The sequence below is a fragment of the Alternaria postmessia genome (assembly GCF_024291825.1).
Source record: "Alternaria postmessia strain BMP 2775 chromosome Unknown scaffold_5, whole genome shotgun sequence".
NCBI lineage: Eukaryota > Fungi > Ascomycota > Dothideomycetes > Pleosporales > Pleosporaceae > Alternaria > Alternaria postmessia.
Genome location: NW_026260078.1, coordinates 1 through 23,619, shown reverse-complemented (window position 1 = coordinate 23,619; position 23,619 = coordinate 1). Strand labels below are relative to the sequence as shown.

General features: G+C 52.5%; 9 protein-coding genes across 9 annotated transcripts; 5 read left to right on the top strand and 4 right to left on the bottom strand.

Annotated features, from left to right (window-relative positions):
- Positions 1-269: 269 nt before the first annotated feature.
- On the top strand, positions 270-1,427 carry J4E82_001269 (uncharacterized protein; the record flags this gene model as incomplete). The annotated part of the gene is made up of 1 exon (XM_051727584.1): positions 270-1,427. One exon carries the CDS (start codon positions 270-272, stop codon positions 1,425-1,427), a length of 1,158 nt encoding a protein of 385 aa, XP_051592429.1.
- A 988-nt stretch (positions 1,428-2,415) lies between these two features.
- J4E82_001268 (uncharacterized protein) lies at positions 2,416-3,825 on the bottom strand (the record flags this gene model as incomplete). The annotated part of the gene is made up of 1 exon (XM_051727583.1): positions 2,416-3,825. The coding sequence occupies one exon, from the start codon at positions 3,823-3,825 to the stop codon at positions 2,416-2,418; it is 1,410 nt and encodes a 469-aa protein (XP_051592428.1).
- Positions 3,826-4,104: 279 nt separating this feature from the next.
- J4E82_001267 (uncharacterized protein) lies at positions 4,105-5,142 on the top strand (the record flags this gene model as incomplete). Its single annotated transcript, XM_051727582.1, has 1 exon — positions 4,105-5,142. The coding sequence occupies one exon, from the start codon at positions 4,105-4,107 to the stop codon at positions 5,140-5,142; it is 1,038 nt and encodes a 345-aa protein (XP_051592427.1).
- Positions 5,143-6,472: 1,330 nt separating this feature from the next.
- On the bottom strand, positions 6,473-7,134 carry J4E82_001266 (uncharacterized protein; the record flags this gene model as incomplete). Its single annotated transcript, XM_051727581.1, has 2 exons — positions 6,473-6,612; positions 6,660-7,134. 2 exons carry the CDS (start codon positions 7,132-7,134, stop codon positions 6,473-6,475), a joined length of 615 nt encoding a protein of 204 aa, XP_051592426.1.
- A 1,574-nt stretch (positions 7,135-8,708) lies between these two features.
- J4E82_001265 (uncharacterized protein) lies at positions 8,709-9,309 on the top strand (the record flags this gene model as incomplete). The annotated part of the gene is made up of 3 exons (XM_051727580.1): positions 8,709-8,830; positions 8,924-9,195; positions 9,245-9,309. The coding sequence occupies 3 exons, from the start codon at positions 8,709-8,711 to the stop codon at positions 9,307-9,309; spliced, it is 459 nt and encodes a 152-aa protein (XP_051592425.1).
- Positions 9,310-9,337: 28 nt separating this feature from the next.
- On the bottom strand, positions 9,338-10,358 carry J4E82_001264 (uncharacterized protein; the record flags this gene model as incomplete). Its single annotated transcript, XM_051727579.1, has 2 exons — positions 9,338-10,047; positions 10,097-10,358. The coding sequence occupies 2 exons, from the start codon at positions 10,356-10,358 to the stop codon at positions 9,338-9,340; spliced, it is 972 nt and encodes a 323-aa protein (XP_051592424.1).
- A 3,222-nt stretch (positions 10,359-13,580) lies between these two features.
- On the top strand, positions 13,581-20,467 carry J4E82_001263 (Type I Iterative PKS; the record flags this gene model as incomplete). The annotated part of the gene is made up of 3 exons (XM_051727578.1): positions 13,581-13,953; positions 14,005-14,276; positions 14,330-20,467. The coding sequence occupies 3 exons, from the start codon at positions 13,581-13,583 to the stop codon at positions 20,465-20,467; spliced, it is 6,783 nt and encodes a 2,260-aa protein (XP_051592423.1).
- A 177-nt stretch (positions 20,468-20,644) lies between these two features.
- J4E82_001262 (uncharacterized protein) lies at positions 20,645-21,808 on the bottom strand (the record flags this gene model as incomplete). The annotated part of the gene is made up of 1 exon (XM_051727577.1): positions 20,645-21,808. One exon carries the CDS (start codon positions 21,806-21,808, stop codon positions 20,645-20,647), a length of 1,164 nt encoding a protein of 387 aa, XP_051592422.1.
- Positions 21,809-22,163: 355 nt separating this feature from the next.
- On the top strand, positions 22,164-23,258 carry J4E82_001261 (uncharacterized protein; the record flags this gene model as incomplete). The annotated part of the gene is made up of 1 exon (XM_051727576.1): positions 22,164-23,258. The coding sequence occupies one exon, from the start codon at positions 22,164-22,166 to the stop codon at positions 23,256-23,258; it is 1,095 nt and encodes a 364-aa protein (XP_051592421.1).
- Between the last annotated feature and the right edge of the window lie 361 nt (positions 23,259-23,619).

The window sequence follows — 23,619 nt, the reverse complement described above, 5'->3', positions numbered from 1 at the left end:
GGTCGCTGTCTTTAATTTTGCACCCAAGTTCCTGCTGCACACCACACGCCCTACCGTCGATACCCGACAGTTCAACCCCAAGACACTCAGGTACGTTTGCCGCCAGACCAAGTCGCCTCACGCTGCAACTTCGTCTTGGATAAACCACAGCATTAAAAGTCCGCCGTCACTGACGAAACCACCCTCCAGGCCTCCTATCCACCCACTGCGACTGCCCTGTCAACTCGCGCTTTGACTCATTCGTCAGCCCCTGCCTCATACCAGTAAACATGGCTGCTTCCGCCCAGAAGCCCATGTCCAACATCGCCATGGCCTTTGGGCGCCAGGACAGTGGCCACGCTGCTTCGACTGGCACTCTCCCTACTCCGCCCAGTTCCATCTCTCCGACCCTTCCTGCGCACAAGCGACGCCCCGTGCCCGTAGCCGGCCGTCTTCACACACCAGAAGAGGAGTCTATGGATATAGACCTCCAGGATGCGGTAGAACACGCGGCAGCGCAGGACCAGCCCTCTGCTCTCTCCAAGGAGGCGCTGGCTGGGTTGGATGCGACGCGCCAGATTACGGCCCTCATGCTGGCCAAGCACCATCTGCCAGACATTATCGAGGGCCACGGCGCAATGCCCATCCGCGAGATGATGGCGCATCTGACGCATGCGGTACCTGGCTTCTCTGGACTACCCCCTGCGAAGGCCCGTAGGCTGGTCGTTGCAGCGCTGGAACATCGCGCTGGTGGCGGCCTGCACGGCGAGGTCAAGTTCGAGAAAGTCGGCTGGGGGCGTTGGAGTGTAGCTGGCTCCGGCTCCCAGGCTGCGGGCATGCCCATTGGCGGTAAGCGCCCTGGAAATGGGCGTACACCACCAGATAGTGTTGATAGCATCGGAGGCAGCCTCCAGATTCCAAAGTTGCGACAAGAACGCGACGTCTACTCTGGCAGCTGGAACGCTGGCTCGTGGTCGCCGCACCGCCAGGGCGAAGACGAAGAGATGGCTGATCAGATGTCGCTAGACGACTCCGAAGGCAGTACCGAGTCCGACTCGGCTTCGGACATGGATTTGGAAGAAGAATTAAATGACGACACTGATCAAGAAGACTGGGCGACCATGGGGCCTGAAGCTCTTCGCGAGACCCGCCGCGGTCCGCGCCGAGAACACCGCGATTACAACTATCTAAGCCGAACACAGACGAGCAACCCGCGCTATCGGAGCATATCCGCCCAGGCCCACTCTCTGCCTCAGCCTCATCACGGACGCACTGCGACGCCCACGTACAAACCTTTCCTTACTGTTCCTCATGCATCCCACGGTAATCACGTCGTGAACGCGGGCTCTCCTTTGACTTCTTCCGTTTTCAATGCATCGGCTGGTGTAGCCGGATCTGGCGCTGAGCGCGACGCTATCGAGGCACTCATTGCCATGGGCTCCATGTAGACCCTCTTACCCCACAGCATCGCGCTGCTGAACAGGGCTGCCGACTGGCACAAAGCCCTACGAAACACGACTAATACATACAACATTCAACATTAGATTATGGCAGCGCCTTTGGTTATGCGCAGCTGGGCTGGGAATTGTTTTGGGTCTGATTGGATTACGTTGGCATACCCTCAGGTTCTCGATCTGCATGGTTCTGGTATGCAATTGGGACGATCCGTCAAGTGCTGATGTGGATCACATGGACTTTTTGATGTTTTCGCGCCTTTACTTCACCGCTCTATTTATTTTTCCCAAGAGATGATTGGACTATACCGACATCTACCTTTTATCGATATACTCCACACTATTCGCCACATGGGGACATGGCATGCGCACTATCATTTGCTTATAGGTCTGGCGCTTGTCTGGCGTTGAGGCGTTTGGGCAGTGATTAGGCGATGAGCGTAGATATCACGCAGCTTGTACATATTCTTCCGTAAAGACAGACACCCTACTCCGCTCGTCGACTGGCTGAGATGCTAGTGAGCTTCCTGCTGTCGGTTACATGCTCCGGCCGCAAAGGCTGAGCGCAATACAATCCATGCTCAACACTTTGTGTCCTGTAAGGTCAACGTGTTGAGCATATTCGTCAGTAACCGTATCATTGCATGAACCGGTTCACCCTATGATGTTTTATTAAGAGTTGTTTGGAAGTGTGTTCAACTGGCGGATCAGCAGACAAATCCCTTTAACTACAGGTAAGAGTCTTGTGACGACTGGACCATATGAGAACAAAGACAGTTCCAGCATCGGTCACATGCAATCCCCACTTGAAACAGTCGAATTTGGGCGGCATCGTCCACAATGGATTATCGTTGTTGTCGACTAGATGTCGCTCTTGAGTACAACAACACCCGGAAAACAAGTGCAAAGGAATATGTATGAGGGTCACCGCTATATTTCTCAATACAACCTGCTAGACATAGACCGTCTTACGCGATCCAAATTAGCGCTCACTGTCAAACACTACTTTACTTCTCCCTTGTGTACCTTGATCAACTGCACTCTCAACCTTCTTGACCACTTCCTTGTCGAAGAAAGCAACACCCAACTCTTGACTCGTGAACCAACTCGCCCGATCAAAGTTCCCAGAGCCCAGAACAAGCACCTCGTCGTCCACTATGGTCATCTTGAGATGCGACTGTTGAGGCTCCCCCACCTCATTACCCCTCTTTTTAGGCCCACCGATCGGCTCGAAGTACGCTACATGTAGGTGACCAGGCTTGGGAGTCGCTATAGCCATCTCTTCGTCGTTTGGGTTACCACCGTTGTGACTCAGCTGCTGATAGCGTTTGATGAGCTTCTTGATGCAACGTGAGGTTGTAGTACCTGCTGTAACTAATTGCTCGAGTATCATGAGACGTTCAGAGGTCAAGATCCGGACGTCAATACCACGGGCAAGCGCTCGAAGTATTGCGGATAGGACGGGTGGTGCAGTCACGTTTGGTGTCTGTATACGAATGCTTCTTTCGGCCTTTGCGAAAATCGTGAGTATGAAAACATTCAAGGGAGTCGGCGGGGCTTGAAGGGCATCCTGAGCTCCGGTGAAGCTAAAGCGTGGATTACGATGGTGCGGGCTTGGAAGGAAAATGGTGTGTATATCCCGAGCCGACAATAATTGCGAAGATGTCAATGCATCGTGGAGCTTGACTGCGACACCTTCAGGAGCATCGAGAGTGGTTGGAGCATCCTCTCGCCGCTCCCAAAAAGTGCGATAAAACTTGAGAAACTGTTCGACAACAGGTCCTGTGAGGGTGACAGCACCCTCGAACCATTCTTCCCAACTGATATTGCAACTCGGTAACACTGCGGTTTTCCGGTCGATGAGGATGAATTTTGGATGCATGACTGAGAATGGTAAAATGAAGATAGACTTGATGGTAAGGTCCAGTCCGTTCAATTCAGATGGGTCAGGTAAGCCCAGCTTCTTGATCCATGCTGACGGTGAATACGTCTGGCCTGTAGTAGCTTGCTTGTGGAATAATTTCTGGAAGACGGAGCTGGAAGAAAAGCATAGTCGAACCCTGATCTTGTCTGTCCCTCTCCGGATGGCCTTTTCAGACAGGTTTCTCAGAACCTGATTGAGTGTGTCGAGGGTCTTGGACCTGGCCCAGAAGCAGGTGACGAGAATGAGCTCATGGGAGGCAGACTCAAGCAGGGGTACTAAAGATTTGTAGATGGTGGAACCGGTGCCTGTCATGAAGGCGTCTAGATGAGAGGTCGTGATCAGTGAGCGCGGATAACGAGCATAGTAGTTCGGATCATCATTGGCGTTGTTAGGCGCAGCGACATCGAGGGCCGAGATAAAGGGCTCGTTGAAGCTGGACACAGCAGGGGACGATGATACAGGCGCCATGGAGCTTCACTCTGTTACTCTCTGCAAAGATGTCGGTGCTATTGATGGGATGACGTCGGACGCGACCGCCATGAGTAGACGCGTCGAGACTAGCCCGCATCCAGAAAGCTCTGCAGGGATGGCCGGGCAGCTCCCATCCCCGCCAAAATTTCCGAAGCTCTGAGCGGTAGCCAACGACACGACCAGTACGCCCACGATATCACACCGGTAGAAGCGCGAACAGGCTAAACCCACCAGACTCTTGCGATTCGACCAACTGTACACGGCGCATCCTCGGCCATGCCAATCTCTATCCTCCCACCTAGCGCACCGCTCCCACCACGGCGCGATGCAAGAGACGACTCGGACGACTCGGACGTGGACATGGAGGACGACGACCTCGTGACTTCCGACTCAAAGGCGATAGTGACACCCGGTGAAGCCATAACCTCGGACCCGCAATGGATGCGCGGCCACGGCACCTACGTTCCATCCATGCCTCCGTCTTCCACGACGATAATATCCACCGTCGCCGGTATCCTGCACAAAACAAACAAGCTGCTCTCGGTACAACCGCTGCGCGCCCGATATCAACCAGAAATTGGCGACCTGGTCGTAGGACGCATAGTGACAGTGGGAACAAAGAAGTGGAATGTGGACATCGCAGCACCAATGCACGCAAACCTGCCTTTGTCTAGTATAAATCTGCCCGGTGGAGTGTTGCGACGAAGAACAACCGTAGATGAACTGAATATCCGGACCTTCTTCCAAGAAGGCGATCTGCTCGTCGCCGAGGTACAGAGTCTGCACCAGGACGGCACCGCCTCCCTCCACACGCGATCGCTCAAATACGGGAAACTGCGCAACGGTCTGTTCACCAGTCTGAGTGGCGCTGGAGGTGGCATATTGAGTCGCAAGGGTGGCGTTGTGAGGAGCAGACGGCAGGTCTTTACGCTGAACACGGCGGCCGGCGAGATCGACATTGTACTTGGCGTAAACGGTTACATTTTCATCAGCAAGCACATCACAACAAATGCTGACCCAAAGGAGATGGGCATCAACCGACTGGACGAGAGTGTGACTGAGACACTGTATTCGAGCCAAAACGACGACATCGAACCGCCAGTCATGCGGGAGATAACTAGGGTCAGTACCTTGATCAGGGGGTTGGTAGCATGTGGCGCCAAAGTGGATGAGGATACAATTGTCAAGGTTTACGAGGGCGCAGTCGAGCTTGAAGCTGAGGAGCAGAGCCTTGGTGGTGTGGAGAGGGGAATTGGTGCCAATGGCGTTGTAGAAGCTGTGCTCGGACGATTGGAGGTTGAGGCCGCCGGCTGAAGATGAGGGCGAGGGCGAGGCATCCATATATCGAGCAGTAAAGGTTGAAACAGCATGTCATGCTGCTTTCTCAAGCAGCGAGACCATACGACTCCGCATCTCGCATCCGACGGGTCGCCAGCGGGTGGCAGCTCAGACCATCGCGCTGCAACAAGTAGCTAGCAGCTACTCACATAGCGAAGTGCACACCAGTCACGCACGGCAACCAGCAATTCAAAGGTAGTCATTCATGCATTTATCATCGCGCCACAAGTGCGTGACGTGTCATAATCGTATATGTAAAACAATGGCCCCATATACTGGAAGCGAAAGAAGAAATCCTTAAACAAACAAATACCGAGAGTCTGTAAAATCGCCTCGTTAACCTTCCATAACCAGCACGCCCTCCCTTTCCAATCTTCTCAAGCTATCGATATCACCACCAGCTTCTATTACAGCCTTCACCGCCGCGCGGCTAAGCTTCCGTCGCTTGTCGGCGGCTTCTTTCTCCCGCCGTGCTTTAGTTTTGCTGGATCCGCTGGGTGCCACGCCTGTGAGAATCTTACGGCTGTCATCTGGCGTGAAGTTCACGAAACCAACTCCACCATTACTTGTGCTCATCTGCCTCGAGGATTGCTGGGAAGTGTTGCTGGATTTGCGTCTCATTGACGACTGGCTGGTGCGGTGGCTAGATGCGTGCGACGACCGGTGAAAGCGTGTTTCGGCGCGTGGCGAAGGAGAGCGCGAGACTGACTGACTGATAGGGGCGACGTGGTGTTGCGCGTGATGATGTTGCTGTTGGTGAGACGGCGTATTGTACATGACACCATAGTTAACCATGTCAAATGCAGCCGAGGTTCTGGAGGCAGAAAAACCATCGTGCATAGTGCCAAAGCCGTACGGAGCCGATCCGCAAGATATTCCCAATCCTTCCGATCTCATGTTCTGGCTTGTGGATAGTGAGTTGCTTTGGCTGAAGCTGGTCGAATGGAGAGGGTGACTGGCGGAAACGTTCCCATCCCACCAGCCTGTAGTTTGTGTGCCGTCGGTAGAATCACACGAGGCTGAGAAGCCAACATCCAGAGCTGATGATGTGTTAGGGCCCCACGTTGTCATAGATAATTGGAGAGAAGAGGGCGGGGTCTGCAAGGCTGAGAGAGCCGCACTTGGCGCACTGGAAGAGCTAGAGGTGAGCCCCGTATCATTATCGAAGCCGCTACCACTGATGCTAGGGGTTCCAATTGCTGGCGATGCGCAAGGCGTCAATTGGTAATTAAGGAAGCCAGATCCGTTGTTTGGTAGGTTAGAATAGTTATCGGCATAGGTCTGATAATGCCCTTGAACGAAAAACTCATTGCTTTTGGCCTTGGTTGATAGCGGGGGCGAAGCAATGCCATGCGATGAGGCTCTTGTGAATGAATTCGTTGGACTGTCCGTCTTGCGGGTCCACGTATTGCCAGCTGAAGGTTGGTGTTGAGAGGATTGCATCATCTTTGTGAAAGTCGAAGCATGCAACCTTTTAGAGGTCTTTGAGATACCACGGTGCCTCAGTTGATTGTAGATCGATACAGCCTTTTTAACAGATCGTCCGGAAGTGTGGGGTCGAGTTGTAGGAGGCTGAGAGATGGACCTCGATTGCTTCCTTTCTAGTTCAAAGAAGTCGTCAAGGTTTAGCAACTCAGAATCGCTGAAAGACTCATTACCAGTAGACGAAGTAACGTAAGAAGATGAGATAGAGTCCTCAGCTCGCAACGGGGTTGGGTTTTGTTCGTACTTTTCGAGAGCCTTGTGCCAAGCAGCCTGCGTTTCCCGATCAAGTATAGGCTCAGAGCCAAAAAGCTGGCTCTCATTCGACAGAACTGAGTCAAAAAGATGCTTTGGTTCACCCGAGCTTGATTGTTTGGGGTTGCAGTCGCCGAAGTGATTGAGCAAGTCTGTTTGAACATACTCTTCGAAGAGACGGTCTAGATCGACCACGTCAACCTCTTTATCGCTGGTGGGCCGCATTGGCATAATTCCGGTAGGGTGTTGGTGGATAACGATACTCTGAAGTAAACCTCTCACGTGCCTGCGTGTTGTGTTCAGGAAGTGGCTAGGTAGGTAAGCGAGGATCGTCGCAGTTGGTAGTAGAACAGGCGATGAGAGTAACACGGTACTTGTACCTTACTGGTAAATGTGCTTTAGTGGTTGCAAGCCCACGGGAGCAATTTCTGTAACGTGCCAATGATGCCTCATAACAAACGTGGTGAACAAACCAGACTAGAGACATTCAATTCTGCACCCAAATATGGCAAAGCACCTTGCCCGCCATCTCCTACTCGGTGTACATTCCAGCTATACTTAGCGTACTAAGTCGAATCGGGCTGACCCAGGGTTGGAATGGGGCATGACCAAGCCCCAACCCTTTCGTTTCAAGTACTTTTGAGGCGTCGGCACCATTTAGGTCCCGAACATTACGAACTTGCGACCGGGGCATTTGGATATTTAGTGACGACAGGAGGTGCGTGCTCATGCAGCCATATACCGGACGTTGGGGTATTTTCTTTGGAGGCGTCGTCCATACCGCAGGTACCCGTTACACGACAATCGATTTGTAGATGAGATTCTTTGTTAGTCCATCTCTTTGTGTATGCCGAAGCTTGACCTGACCGGTGAGGTAAAGAGGCCGCACGAACGGTGGTTTCAGAACCAACGTTTGAAGTGCCTGTGCAGCTGCATGAGTTGTAAAGGTAAGGCTGTTGATCGAGTCCCGTGAGTTACGACATCTTCATACCAATGAGACAGTCCCAACACCTCAACTACCGAGGGTCTGGAACTCGGAATTCACGCATGTTGCAAATAGTTCTTAGTTAGCAATGCCCATCCACGCTGAGAGTCTGTAAGACGCAGACTGACACTTAGGTGATGTGAATGAGAATCGGAAGTGACAGAGAACGGTAGTGGAGTCACAGGACGTGACTAGTTAAGAGTACAGGAGCGTAGACGAAGGATACCTGGGTAACTGGGTTAGGTATTTTCGTGCAAGGCGTGAGTCAAGGACAGTTTGATGCGCGTTGCACATACTAGGAGCGAAAGAGAACCAAACATGGGCATCGACCTTGACGGCGAGGTTTCAAATTTGCTAGGGCCCGGGGGTGAGTTGATCGTCCATCATGAAGGGTGCACAACAGCAGAAACCAAAGCGCCGTGACGCTGTTGGGCCTCGCTTTTGTCCTCACTAGGTCGTGACGGCATTGTCTTCTGTCTCATGTAGTTCGATTAGCCCTATGGCATGTGACCGATGGATATCTCATGTCACTTTCAGGAAGTTACCGAGGAGCTATGAGAGGCAGCAAAAACATCTGGTGGCGATGATGATGGTGGTGGTGATGGTATGAGGACGCGTTCACGATACCCAGCAGTTGCCCAGGTGTGGTGTTGAGGCTTGTGCACGGCTAGTTTAGCGTGTCGTCGAGACTGTTGTGGATCTGCCGTTCGCAGGTCTCAGGGCATGACGACTGCACCAACGCGACGACGATAGCATCTACGGCTTGAGCGTCACCATCTTAACACGATATTTCTGTCAATAGTTCACTTGCCATCGAACAATGGATCCCGACGCGCCTGTGGCCAATGAGCCTCAACCTTCCGTCTTCCGCTGGATCATAGGCTTCCTTATGGTTGGCGCGTGCTGGGGACTCACGACGCCGTTCATGCGAAAAGCTGCTATGTAAGCTTGGGTGTTTATTACTTTCTGCTAGTCCTTCCTTCTCTCGCAAGCCTAGTACATTGCCTGACCAGCAAGCTGATACGCATATACCAGGAACTACACTCCGCCGCAGCGTCCTGCCCTTACTGACCCGAACAACTCATGGCTTAAGAAAAAGGTCCTCGGAGTACTATATGCAGTTATAGGTGTCCTGAGCCGACCAGCGTATGCGGTGCCGCTCTTATTGAACGTCACTGGCAGTGTATGGTTCTTTATATTGATTGGTAAGGCGGAGTTGAGCCTCACGGTGCCAATCACGAACTCGCTCGCCTTTCTGTTCACCGTACTAGGGGAGTGGTGGGCAGAGAAGAAGGTCATTAGCAGAGGTACGTTGTCTCTCTGCTCTGCCACGGGACGAAAACTAACAATGCAAAGACACATGGATTGGCATGGCCTTTGTACTTGGTGGTATCGCGTTGTGCGTCCAGAGCAAATCGTGAAATGTCTATCAATATTGCTACAGACCAGCTACCAGTCCTTCGCAAGTCTGTTTTCTGCGTCCGTCGCGGCCTTTTCCTGAAATAGCCTTGAGAATCCTTGCTCAGGCGGTTGCAGCCAATTCCTCTCGTCATACCTCTCCTCGCCCTCAATCACATGGAACGTGTAAATATTCCGGCTTTTGTTGCTGGTGTTCTTCTCGCTCTTGTGCAGGATGTTGCCATGGATAAGGACAAGAGTGCCAGCCTTGACCTCACCCATGTCGTACCTCTCCTCCTTCTCGACCATCTCGTACTCCTTCTCAGCGTTTGTCTGGTGCTTTATACTCTTTGGAAACTTGGCACCCTCATTGTCAATGAAGCCAGTACCATTGCCCGTCCTGACGAATCTCTTGTCAATAGCAGCACGTTTATGACTCCCAGCAGCGAAGCTTAGGCACCCGTTCTCCTGTGTCGCATCCTCGAGTGCATACCACCAGCCAACTGCGCTCGGCGGGTCCGTATACAAAAAGGTACTATCTTGGTGTGGCGGCACTGCACCGCCTATCTCAGGCTGCTTGCAGATAACCATAGATTGCAAAACACGGGGATCGCGGAACCCGAGCGAGGACGCAATGGCGGCATTGCGGGCGGAAAGGGACATGCTGCGGAACGAAGGCGAGAGCTCGTGGAGGTAGTGGCCGATCTTGTTAATGGCGCGGTGTTTAGGTTTGGTCAGTGAGCCAGACTTGTCGAAGGCATCTGTTCGCGTGTCAGCACACTTGCCATGGCTGCGGATTGCCTTACATACCCTCTTCGAAGAAGAACCGTACCTTGTCACCGGACTCCAGGAAGTAGCTGTCTCCAACGTGGTCCGCGCCGTCGTCGCCGCCAGTCGAGAACTTGGTCATGGGATGGTCATCGAGTGAAAAGTCGTTTAGCATATTGTTTGTGTCTTCCAGCAACTGCTTGACCGTGTCTTGCGACAGCGCATCAGGTATCAGTAGATAACCATTCTCGTTGAAAAAGGTTAGTTGTTCGGGCGTGAGCCCTTCTGCGGTGCGCACAGTCATGTTCGGGTGAAGTTGGGAGGGTCAGTACGCGATGGCTTGTAAAGCTCCCAAATGTCGATTGCGCAAGAATGACTGTTATTCTGCCGTCGTGTTCAGGCCGTCAGGAAGCTTCGGAGGTGGCCGTGAACTAGCAAGCCGCCGCCGCCGTGTGCTGCTGCTGCGCTGCGCTGCCCCGCGGCTGTCCCGCGTTGTCGGATCTAATTCCATTCCGAGCAACCTCGGAATCCCAGGACGCGTCGTCCTCACCCACGCCCCTACACCATCGACACCAACCACCATACATGGTAATCCGAGAACCCGGCCATAGGTCCTCCGACCTGCAGTGGCATGAAACGATAGCTCGGCATGCTGACTCACTTGGCGCAGTGAAGAGGCACGGCTGTTGCATGACATCAACGTTATGCGACTTCTACCCTACGCTGCAGGCTCTGAACGTGGCCATACACTATCAATCTTTCGAGGGATAAGAGACGAGTTTGCCAGAGTGCAAGAGAATGAGGTGTCCGGTTGTGCAACTTCTGAAAGGCTCCCCCAGGCCGCGAATTGGTACGCAATGACCTTCATCGTCTCCGCGCAACTATGACCCTTGCATATGCGGCTCTTGCAACCCTGCGCATCTGTACTTTCCGCGAGAGGGGAGACGAAGAGTCTGACATGCTGATGGCTGAAACGACACGTGGTGGCTCAGCGGGTTCCTGGCTGCGCGCAACCTGCCCTTTCACCCAGCCATGCACAACATAAGGCTGACGGGCGCTTAGACACGCCTTCAAGCTGAAGAAGAAAAAACACTCTACGCTCATCTTTGACTGCCAAATACCTGATGGTTCGAAACAATAGTGCTCTGGCCATATCGGTAGTTGTATCTCTGAGAACCCACTGTCTTTGGCAGTCTGAGCGGACAGAACAATGAAGATGCGATGAGCACGCGTTGGTCAAAACTTATGGCATAGGCTGTCTGTTCCGCATATTCGCTAGTACTGCGCCACTCCCTCACATGCGCGCTTACACATTACCATGGTTCTCTACATCTAGCCAAATTGGCCTGGGGTCAAACGACTCGCGGTATGCAGCAACCGATACGTCGCCCTCGTGATAGATGCAAGAATAAAGAGTATGTCTGATGACGCTGTTTAGCTGGCGTGTTTGATCCGCCCTTGCCATCGCTATAAACACAACAAAGAACCTTGACTCACGAGTTGCACACCCGACTCCAATATTTTACGACGAAACTATTACGAAACTATTAAAGGATTCTTCACTTTGGTGACCGAATTCTCCAACCAGTCGTCGGATTGATGAAGGTGTACGAACCGGGATTCTACCAACCAGTTCCAATCACGTTTACATCCTTGACTCAAAGCTAGAGGACGACGACCTCCTATCAAGTCACCTATTCTCGAGGCCACCTCGTTAAAAGCCGCGGTAGCTCCCATAACTCAACCATCGATATATGGGAATGCAAGCAGGTGCAAGTATTCAAAGTATTTTAACAACCGAGGAATAAGGGTAGCTCGTATGTGATCGATCTATGCAATCGCAAGACTCGAAGTTTCGACTGTAAGATCCTTCTCGATTTTGACCACGATCAGTCGCTATCCAATAACAATTGTGTGCTTACAAGCGGCTAAAAAAAACTCTACCCTTCGAGGGTGGGGTTAAAAACACATTGCGAGCACCGTCCAACGCAGGAACCCAATCCGATGTATGCCTGAGCCGGAGCGTCTTATACACGCCAAGATACCAACTCGACATATACAATGATGATGTGGATAGTCGTGGTTTGGGATATGCTAAAGGCTCAGGCTATGCACATGCTCGGACTTGCGTTTCCAGATCCCAGCACGGTACTATGTAACGCCTCTTTGTTATGAGCATTCTGTGAGCTTTGAATTCGCAATGAGAACTTGATAAGCTACAATGCATACCAGGTCACGTTCGAAACATCACTCAGGAGTGCTTACAGCGACTGGACAAATCACGTGGACGGTCCGGGGCACTCTCAAGTCATATGTAAGCTGACAAAATGCGGCAGTCCGGAGCTTCACCGGCCGAGCCAGGCGTACCGCAGCCAAGATGTCTGATACGAGACGCCCGGCATCGAACATACGAAGGGTTTAGGGCGAGGTCGTGCTGGCGTATGCGAGCCGGCTGAGTGGGCGGGCGATATGCAAACTAAGAAGCTCGAGTGACTAGACACCGTGTCACTCTGCATAGTTCGGTGTGCACTCTATGCGCGCGGTGATATGATTGTGGAACACGGGCGATGTTTTCTACTAGACAACGCAGGATTTCGATGACCGAGCGACCTATCATCGCAATTGGTGGCGCTAGCGAGTGCGCCAAGTCGTAAAGTCCTACCTCGAATATCCCACGCCGACCACGGCGGGCGCCAGACTGCATGACTTCAGGAACAGGGCCCTGTGACTATTGGCTTGTCGTTCCCTTTCAGCTGTCGATTACCCTCAGATGGTTTGCGATTTCTCCTTTCATGTTACGAATATGATTTGACACCGACAGATGGATGGGCAATTTTCATGGCTGACAATGTCTTGTCGCTATTCCTGAACATCTAGACCCAAGTTTTTGAGACATTACTATCCGCACAAGCTTGGGGTCAAGCAAAGGAGTAAGCCTGGATGCGGGTAAGACGCCGTCTACACCAGGCTAGCCATATACGGTAGACTACCGCGTGGGTCTTCTTCTCTAGACTCCCAAGTGTTTAGTCTCCAGAGTGCTAACTATCGAATCCCTACTGTTTGCAACAGTGGCTCTTCTCACGGTGCCGGTGGTTTGGGATATTTGGAGTGGAGAAGGGCCGCCCTCATGCGTGACCTAGTATGCCCCTTACGAAGTTGGACAAACTTGCCACTGAGCAAGAAATGACCTTCCGAATTTACCCCCTACTCCGACTCATGAGGCTTTTGCGCTTGCATTGAGTCTGCATGGCGTGGAGCTGGGAGTCTCTGATCATCAGATCAGTACGTAACATCGTACAATTGCCTCAATCACGACCGATTCCACATGTTGTGTGTAAAAATGCTCAGTAATCGCTCGCCCGCCCTTATAACAACCATCCCAAGTTCCCCAACACGCTGTTGCATATCAATTCCACAACCGATCCTGTTATTCCTGAGTAATAAGGCACTTACGAAACCTCGTAACTTGACTTTGATTGACATACTTATCACTATCCACTATCCAGACCAATAACACCTTCTCAGTATGAACGACTTCGTTGATCCGGAAGGAACTTTCATGCCGGCCTCAAGTCCCAACGGCTTAGTGCCTATTGCAATAGTGGGCTTTGGCTTCAAGTTTCCCCAAGATATCACAAACGCTGAGAGCTTGTGGAAGCTATTGATGGAGCGTCGATCTACCATGACTGAGATTCCTCAGAATCGATGGAACATTGAGGGTTTCTACAAAGAGCATGGCCATCGACCTGGTACCGTAAAGAACCGAGGTGGCCACTTTCTCGCGGATGATCCCGCCCGCTTCGACGCCCCTTTCTTCTCCGTCCAGCCCGCGGAAGCGGAGTGTATGGACCCTCAACAACGCCTCTTGTTGGAGACGAGCTATCATGCTCTCGAGAACGGTGCGTTACTCCCTGCTTGCTGTTATAACTAGGGCTGATCTTTGCTTTTAGCTGGTATTCCTATGAAAGCAGCCATGGGCACCAGGACTTCAGTTCACGTTGGCTGTTTACTCCAAGAGTATAGCCAGATCTCTCAGCGTGATTCTCAGATGCCTGGTGACTACCGTATCGTCGGATCCAGTGGCTTGGCTATGTTGGCTAACCGACTAAGTTGGTTCTATGACTTCAGCGGCCCAAGCATGACGGTTGATACGGCTTGCTCAGGTGGGCTCGTCGCTTTTCACCTAGCATGTCAGGAGCTTTCAGCTGGTAGTGTAGATATGGTATGTCATTTTTCTATCTCCTGCACGATACCTCGAATGACTAACGACTATAGTCACTTGTCTGCGGTAACAACTTGTGCCTACTCCCAGACTCGACAGCACTCTTGAGTAGCCTCAATATGATGTCCAAAGACAGTGTCTGTTATTCATTCGATGAGCGCGCATCGGGCTATGCTCGAGGTGAGGGCTTTGGTGTACTCATCCTCAAACGACTCGATACAGCCATTGCAGATGGAGACACCATTAGGGGTGTCGTGCGATCAACTGGCTGTGGACAAGATGGGAACACTCCCAGCATCACATCGCCCAGCCAATCTGCTCAAGAGCGACTCATTCGTGAGACATATGCGCGGGCAGGCCTTGATCTTGGTGATACTCGCTATTTCGAGGCGCATGGCACCGGTACTCCAGTGGGAGATCCTTGCGAAGCTGCAGCTATTAGCAACGTTTTCTCTTGTCGGACGCCTGAAGACCCGATCTTCGTGGGTGCCCTCAAAAGCAACATGGGTCATCCTGAAGGCGCTAGTGGAATCGCGGGTGTGATTAAGACGCTTCTTGTTCTAGAGAAGGGCATCATTCCACCGAATGTATATCCTGAGCGCATCAGCCCGGCTGTTGCGGCGGCTGGCCCCAACTTGAAGTTTCCGCTCGTACCGGCAACCTGGCCGACGGATGGTATTCGACGCGCGAGTGTGAACTCATTCGGGTATGGAGGCACGAACGCCCACGTTGTTCTGGACGATGCGCTGAGCTTTCTTCGTGATCATGGTTTGTCCGGCCAACATTGCACTGAAGTGCTTGACGGTAGCAAAGGAGCAGCTGAACCAGCCACCTACGATGGCCTAGCGATCAATAGTGAGGACGGCAGCTATAGCACGGGTACTAACGCATATTCGCAATCCTTTGCAGACGATACGCCACCTGATATCATGGACGACTACGAAACCGCCCCAAAGCTGTTCGTACTATCCGCATTTGACGAGCGTGCCGTCCAGCGATCTATCCCCACTTTCGAAAAGTGGTTGTGCAATCATGCGAACGATGAGAATGATCACCGGATTCTTAATGATGTAGCGTACACCTTGGCTGAGAAGCGAACGTCATTTCCATGGAAGACTGCTTGCGTTGCTTTGCCAAATCTGCTCTCGCAACTCTCCTGGTCTACCCCTACGCGAGTCAAACAGCGAGTGAATCTGTGTTTCGTCTTCACCGGTCAAGGTGCACAGTGGGATGGAATGGGGCGCGAACTCATGGGGTACGCACCGTTTCGGGACGCCATGCTTGGAGCAGATCGGTACTTCAAGTCACTTGGCAGTAAATGGTCCCTTATCGACGAATTATACCTCAAGTCGAAAGACGATTCAATCATCCATCAACCGGAGCTTAGTCAGCCTATCTGCACCGCTCTGCAGGTGGCCATCCATGACTTGTTGATCTCCTGGAAAGTTCGCGCTTCAATATCTGTGGGTCACTCTTCGGGTGAGATCGCTGCCGCTTATGCTAGTCGTGCAATCTCACAAGAGTCTGCCTGGATGATTGCTTACTTTCGAGGTCTAGCAGTCGCCATCACTCAGACTATCAATCCTTCTCAGGGCGCCATGATAGCTGTCCAGGCCCCCTTTGAAACTTGGAAACATATCATGAACAAGCAGAATGCAGAATATCCAACCAATCCCGTCGTTATCGCCTGCTACAACAGCCAGAGTAGCTTCACACTTTCAGGTACACATAGCATGATTCACCAAATGGCTATCGCTCTCAAACAAGCAAATGTCGAAGTTCATACTCTCAAGATCGACGTTGCTTATCATTCACATCACATGAAGCCAGTTGCTGATGTTTATGAGAAGCTGCTTCGGACGATCGAGCCTGGTGAACAAGTAGAGGCTCAACCGTCCTTTGTCTCTACCGTCACTGGGAAGAATATTCAGCAACTCAACGAGCTGCATACTTCTGAATATTGGCAACGAAATCTTACTGGATCAGTACAGTTCTCAGCTGCGTTGCAGGATATATGCGCACGACAAGATGCCTCGACTTGTTTCTTTCTCGAGATCGGCCCTCATTCTGTTCTACGTTCACCGCTACGTGATATACTCAAACAAAGCGGAAGAGATGTTGCGATCGACTACAGCTCTGTGTTACGGCGTGACCACGCCGCCAACATTACAGCTCTGGAATGTGCTGGGAAGCTCCACACCATCGGCGCAACTATCGATATAGCTGAAGTTAATAAGGACAGCGACATCAGTCCCAAATTCCTACCCTCACTCCCATGTTATCAATTTGAAGACAAGAAAAGATATTGGCTCGAAGGCCGAACGAGCATTCAGTACCGTCAAACACAATTTGTGCATCATGAGCTTCTTGGCTCGCGCACACCCGACTGGAACGAGCACGAAGCACGTTGGACAAATCGTATTCTTCTAGACCAATCCCCATACCTTCAAGATCATCAGATTAACGGTCTTTGCCTCATGCCTGCTGCGGGAATGCTTTCGATGGCTATCGAAGCCACGCGCCAGTACTATGGTCATCAAACCGCAGCTGTATCAGGCTATAAGCTCAAAGACGTCACATTCACCAAAGCCATGACACTTTCAGCAGACGCTCGTGGCACAGAAATTCAGCTCACATTACGGCCCGCAGTGGTCGAATCACGTGATGTGCAGCCGGGTAGCTTATGGAATCAATTCTCCCTCTTCTTACATGAGGATGGCGGATGGCACCTGTGCTGTACAGGATTCGTTGCGATTGAATACGGCAATCACCATGACAGTTCTGGAGATCTTGCCGAATGCGCGACGGCAACGAAAGAGAAGAAACAGGCATACCTCGCAGCTTCAGAGAAATGTCGCATTGTTATCGACAGTGCTGACATCTACGATGCTTTTAGTCGAGCTGGTCTTACGTACGGTCCAACGTTCAAGGGCATGCGCAACGTCAAATGGGATCAGCACAACCAGGCTACAGGTACGATTGGCCTTCGAGATTGGCAGACGCATGCGAAGTTCAGCTACAGCGATCCGCACCTTATTCATCCAGCTGCGTTGGACGCTATTCTTCAGATGACGTTTCCAGCTTACTCCATCTACGCAAAGGACTCATCAGCTACCACCGTGCCGACGGGCTTTAGTAACGCCTGGTTCTCTGTCAAGCTGATGCGCGATTCATCAGATGCGCAAGATGTGGCCGTGCATGCGAAGGTTTCTGGACGTGGATTCCGCAACAAGCTCTTCTCCGTCACCGCAGCGTTTGCCAATACGCAGGAAATCTGCTTCTACGGTGATCTAGAGACTTCCACCATCGGTCGCAATAGCCCATCGGCGGGCAACAAAGAAGGGCGTCGAAGCTTGTACCGAATAAACTGGCAACCTGCCGAATTCCATCATCTGACGACTCTGTCACCTCGTTTAGCGACGTCCAAGTCTTGCATTCACATCATCTATGATGAGTTAGAGCCATTGCAGTTAGACTTGATGCATACTCTTCGGCGAACAATGTCAGCGCAAGGCGACGTCGGCGTAGCTCTAGTCACATGGAGCTCGATCGCCCAGCATGAGCTTGACAAGGCTTCTTGCATATTTCTTCCTGGTTTAGACGGAAATCTACTTCAGCGCATGCAAAAGGACGAGCTCGCGAAGATCAAAAGTCTGCTCTCGAAAGCTAGTACCCTCCTGTGGATCACTTTCCAACACCAAGCGATTGACCAAAGCCCTACGGAAGGCCTCGTTTCGGGACTGGTACGTACGCTGGCGACCGAGTCTGAAGACTACCGGCTCTCGAGCATTAGCCTTGATCTTGAGACTGGGCTTGACACAGTTGCTGCCAACATTGTTAAGGTTGCCACCACGCTACTAGAACCGCAAATTGACCCAGAAGACGAGTACTGCGAGATCGATGGTCGTCTGTGCACTCCGCGTGTGGTTGACGACGCGGAGCTCACTGTCCAAGCACTGCCTACTGAAGACACTGTCGTTTACGTCACCAAGCCTTGGAGCGAACTTGACAGCCCAAAGCTGACCATTGGTGCCGCAGGTGTCTTGAACACACTGCACTATGAGCAAACTTCTATCAGAATCAATGAGCTTGCGTCAGATGACGTAATCATTCAAGTAAAGGCAGTCGGTCTTAACATGCGGGACATCTTGGTAGCCCTTGGCCAAGTTCACGACGAAACCTTTGGAAGTGAAATTGCTGGAGTTGTGGTAAGCACCGGATCGTCGCATGATGCAGGCTTTCAAATTGGCGATCGCGTCTTCGGCGTGACACGAGATGGCGTCGCGCAACTTGCTCGCTGTAAAGTCTCACAGCTTCAGAGAGTTCCAGATAAGATGAGCTTCTGCGAGGCCGCAGCCTACCCTGTGGCTTTCTGCACTGCCTATTATAGCTTGAAACAGTGCTATAGCATGAAGAGCGGCGACTCGATCTTGGTTCACGATGCCGCTAGTGTGTTGGGTCAAGCGATTATCAAGATTGCCGCTTTTCATGGGTACACAAAGATCTTTGCGACAGTAAGCACGGCTGATGGAGCTTTCTTCCTGGAAAACACTCTACATATTCCGAAGTCGAACATATTCTCGACCGACAGCCTCGATCTTCAACATGGTATCCTCCGCTTGACGAATGGTCAAGGCGTCGCGGTCGTAGTGGGCTCTGAAGATCGTTTAAGTGATTCTTGGCCGTGTATCGCCTCCTTCGGACGCTTTGTTGGAGTTGGAGAGAAGGACATTTTCCACTCGACCGCCAATAGCTCAAAAGACATTGTGCTTCCATCTACCACGAAAAACATTGCTTTTGTCAGCGTCAACTTTCAAGAGTTGGCCAAGAGCCATGTATTTGCTGACATCTTCAAGCATGTGTTGATGCTTATAGGAGACGATAAGGTCACCATTGCTTCACCTCCAAATGTTTTCAAGCAGAGCGAGATCGAGCCCGCTTTCCGGCGGATTAAGGACGTAGACATGGTGGAAAAGGTAGTAATCGAGATGGACAGTGACGAGATTGTAGTGATGGAACTCGCTCAGGATTCCGCAAAGCCCCTTTTCCGCCCAGACGCCAGCTACATCATCGCTGGTGCGTTTGGAGGTATAGGCCAGAGCATTGCTAGGTGGATGATACAACATGGAGCCAAGCATCTCATCTTACCATCAAGGTCACCAGTCGATGGCACTGGATCAGAGCGTGATCACTTGGTGCAGGAACTGAAAGCTCAAGGCGCAGCGGTATATGCTCCGGTGTGCGACATCGCCAATCGTGATCAGCTTAGGGATATGCTTATGTCCTTTGCTCATCTTCCGGCAGTCAGGGGATGTATTCAAGCAGCAATGGTAATGCGAGATTCGTCCTTTGCGAACATGACAATGGAGAAGTGGCACGAGTCGCTCGCGCCCAAGGTAGACGGCTCCTGGAACCTACACCAGCTCTTACCGCTGGGCCTCGATTTCTTCATCATGCTGTCATCCTCAACTGGCATTATGGGTTCGTTTGGTCAATCAAACTACACCGTCGGAAACACATATCAAGACGCACTAGCAGCACATCGAATGCGCCACGGCCAGCGCGCCCACGCTCTCGCACTCAGTATGGTCACAGGCGTCGGCTACGTTGCCCAGAACGACCAAGTACAAGCTCTACTCCGCGTACGTGGCATGCTGGAGGAAGTACCCATGGATGATATCTACAACCTTCTCCGGTTCTGCTGCGACCCGGAGCGTGTTGACACTAGCACAGTCGGTTCCCAGATCATCACACCCTTGACTCTGCCGGCTGATCTTCGAGCAATGGGTATCGTTGCACCTCTGGGTAGTACGCGGCCAATCTACCACTACTTGGACACACTTCCCTCACGCTTCTCCTCGGACACGGCATCCGCCGAAGCCAAGGACCGCCCTTCGTACAAGCTTTCCGAAGCTACTTCGCTGGCTCAAGCTACAGATATCGTTGTCGAAGCTATACAAACTCAGCTATCCAGTCTTCTCGTCGTTAGCAGAGATGACATTGACTCCCAAAAGGCGATTTATCGGTACGGTGTAGACTCTTTGGTAGCGGTGGAGATGCGCAATTGGTTTTCGAAGGCTATCGGAGCGGATGTCGGGACGACGGACATCATGAGTGATATCAGTATCTGGTTATTGGCAGTCAAGGTTGCGGGGAAGAGCAAGTTTGTTAGGGACGAGCTGAAGGAATAAGGGTATGCAGTCGTTGGGCCAGTCGTGTACATGGATCCTTTTCAAAGTAATGGCCTTGTTACTCGCTATCTACGACCCGTGCGATATCTAGTCAGACTGCTAGGTTGCATATTGTGGCGTCGTGGCCGGTTCGAGTGGGTGTATGCTGATTACCTCTTGTAGTCTTGATTAGCTACGCTATCGCAATAGTGCTTCTTGCTCCTCCTTGGAGATACCAAAGAGGTACAGGACGTCCAACATGCTCTTGGAGTTTAGGCGAGCAGGAGCCTGCATCTGCACCTTTGGCTTTGCATGGAAGGCAACACCCAAACCAGCCACACCCATCATGGGAAGGTCGTTGGCGCCGTCGCCGACGCATACAACTTGGTCCAGAAGTATGTTTTCCTTCTCGGCAATTTCCAGGACGTGTTGGCGTTTCTTCTGGGCGTGTACAATTTCGCCAGTCAGTTCGCCGGTAAGCGTGGCTCCGTCGTCGGAAACAACGAGATGATTGGCGAAGGCGTAGTCGAGACCGAGTTGCTGGCCCATCCAGCCCGTCAGCGGAGTGAAGCCTCCACTGAGAACGGCAGTCTTGAAGCCTAATCGCTTCAAAGCGGTGATGAGGTCCTTGACGCCCTCGTTCAGAGTGATGCGCGGCTTCAGCGTCTCGAAGACACTGCTTGGCACGCCCTTCAACAGCTTGCATCGTGCGCGCAGGCTAGCCTCAAAGTCCAACTCGCCGTTCATGGCGGCAGCGGTGATGGCGGATACCTCCTTCTCGACGCCGATCAGCGAGGCGATTTCGTCGATGACCTCCTGCTGTATCAGGGTGCTGTCCATGTCAAAGACAGCCAGCCTCTTGTATCGGCGGTGAACCGTGTCTGGCTGGAAGACGCACTCGGTGTTCCATTTGCGCTCGAAGCGCGATACAGCCTCATGCCTCCGCAGTGTCTCGAGCGCGATGGGCGAAGCGCTGTGCAGCGGGAAGGTGACTTCGACTACCCTGCAGAGCTTGCTCGCCTCGAGCCTCCTGCTCGTTATCGTGTTCTGCTCCAGGCCGGCGATGACGCTGGTGAGGGTGGCGAAGAAGTCTGTGAGGCAGCTTTGGCTGATGTAGCTTCCATAGAGGTTGTCGAGGGCGTTGGGCCCAGGAGTCGGCGGCTCGAGCGGGTAGTCTGCAAGGTCCTGGGTAGGCACGACGCCGTCTTTTAGCGACTCGAGCGAGGCGGATGGGATGGGGTCGCCGGGACTGCGTGGGGACAAGTCTGCATGCTGGAAGAAGTTTGGGGTGTCGGCCTTGTAGAACAGCGTCGCGACGAGGTGCGTGGCCGAGACATCGAGGGCGGGGGGCTTGGCCGTCATGATGCCATGGATCGAGTAGTCGGATGAGAGCAGCTCGAGGACAGGCAAGCAGCCGTGATTTGTTCGCAAGCAGCCGTGACTTGTTCGCAGGCAAGGCGGGGGTGCATGCGACTGGAAATTTACGCAGGGATCCAGGAACAGCCCCACCAGCTCATGTAACCCCCTCTGGGCATCTCAGGCACCCTATGGATGCGCGACCCAGCACCAGCGAGCCGAGGCTGCTCGTTTTTAGTGCACCTTGCGAGCTGAAGCACCAACATGGCCGTACACGTCCCCCACGATATAAGAGGCATCCCCCAGCTCCCACTTCCATGCCCCTCGTTCTAGTTAGCTTTGCACAGCACAAGACACAGCCATGGACGACTACAAGCCACAGAAACCAAACATTGTCCAATCGCTGCCCATCGACGTAACCGTCCCCTACGACGCAGCCTGGGTCAAGGCCAAGGTCATACTGATAACCGGAGGAGCGAGTGGCTTCGGCGCAGGCTTCGTGCGACAATGGGTGGCTGCCGGCGCAACCGTCATTGTCGGAGACATCAATGTGCACAAGGGAGACGCCCTGTGTCGTGACATCAACAAGGACAGTAAGAATGGCGGCTCTGCCCACTTCGTACACTGCGACGTGACAGACTGGCAATCGCAGGTCAACCTCTTCAAGGAAGCAGTCAAGAAGAGCCCACATGGAGGTCTCGACTGCGTCGTCGCAAATGCTGGCATAGCAGGCCGCGACGTCCTACAGGAAGGTGTCAACCTTGATGCAGCCGAGCCACCCCCGCCCGCCTTCAAAATCATGGATGTAAACCTCACTGGTGTGCTCTACACTACTCACCTTGCCTGTTTCTGGCTACCTAAGAACCCGGGTTCCTCGCCCTGCAGCTTGAACTCGACGCCTTCCACCACATCCCCTCGCGACCGCCATATACTACTGTTAGGCTCCATCGCCTCTCTTGCGCCCATTGCGATACAGCCGCAGTACTGTGCTGCAAAGCATGCAGTCCTCGGTCTCTTCAGAAGCCTGAGGGTTACCAGCGGCCTTCAAGGCATACGTGTGAACCTTCTCTGTCCGTATTTCATCGACACGCCCATTGTGACAGCTGGTGCGCGATTCATACTCGCAGGAGGCGGATTGGGCAAGGTCGAAGATGTAGTCGATGCAGGAACACGCTTCGTTGCCGATTCGCGCATCCTCGGCAGGGCCCTTGTTGTAGGACCCAAGATGCACGTCCGTCAAAAAGATAATGGCGAGTGGGAGCTCGTCACTCCTGGCGCTCCTGACAGTATTGAGACGGCAGTTTTCGAGCCTTATGCCGATGATTGGGAAGATCAGGATCAATGGAACCGTACCTTTGTCAAGATTTTGAACATGGTCCAGGCTGGGAGAGGCTGGGTTGGATGGGCGCAGGACATTGTCAAAGCATCGCTGTACAGTCTGGGCCTCGGGCGGTGATAACTCGTCGTGAAGCTACGACTATGTCCAGGAGCATAATCAAACACTATCGTCATCAGACACCATGATGCGTTGGCTTTGCCGGCAACAAACACCTTCTGGCGCTAGAACTATTGTGCAGTAGTGGCCAACCAATGGAAGATGGAGGTCAAAAGCGTTCTCAGCTAGCTGCATTGGACCAAAAACCCCTCCAAAAGTGCTTGCAGATCGAAAACCGGCTACTTCCAGAAGCCGACTAAGCTAGCTGACCGGGATGTTGATCACCCGGGGATGTTGATCACTCACAAATCTCAGCACTCCCACACAAAACACGTGTTTATTTTCTTAACGTAGCTATAATTGCCACTCCGTACACATAGAC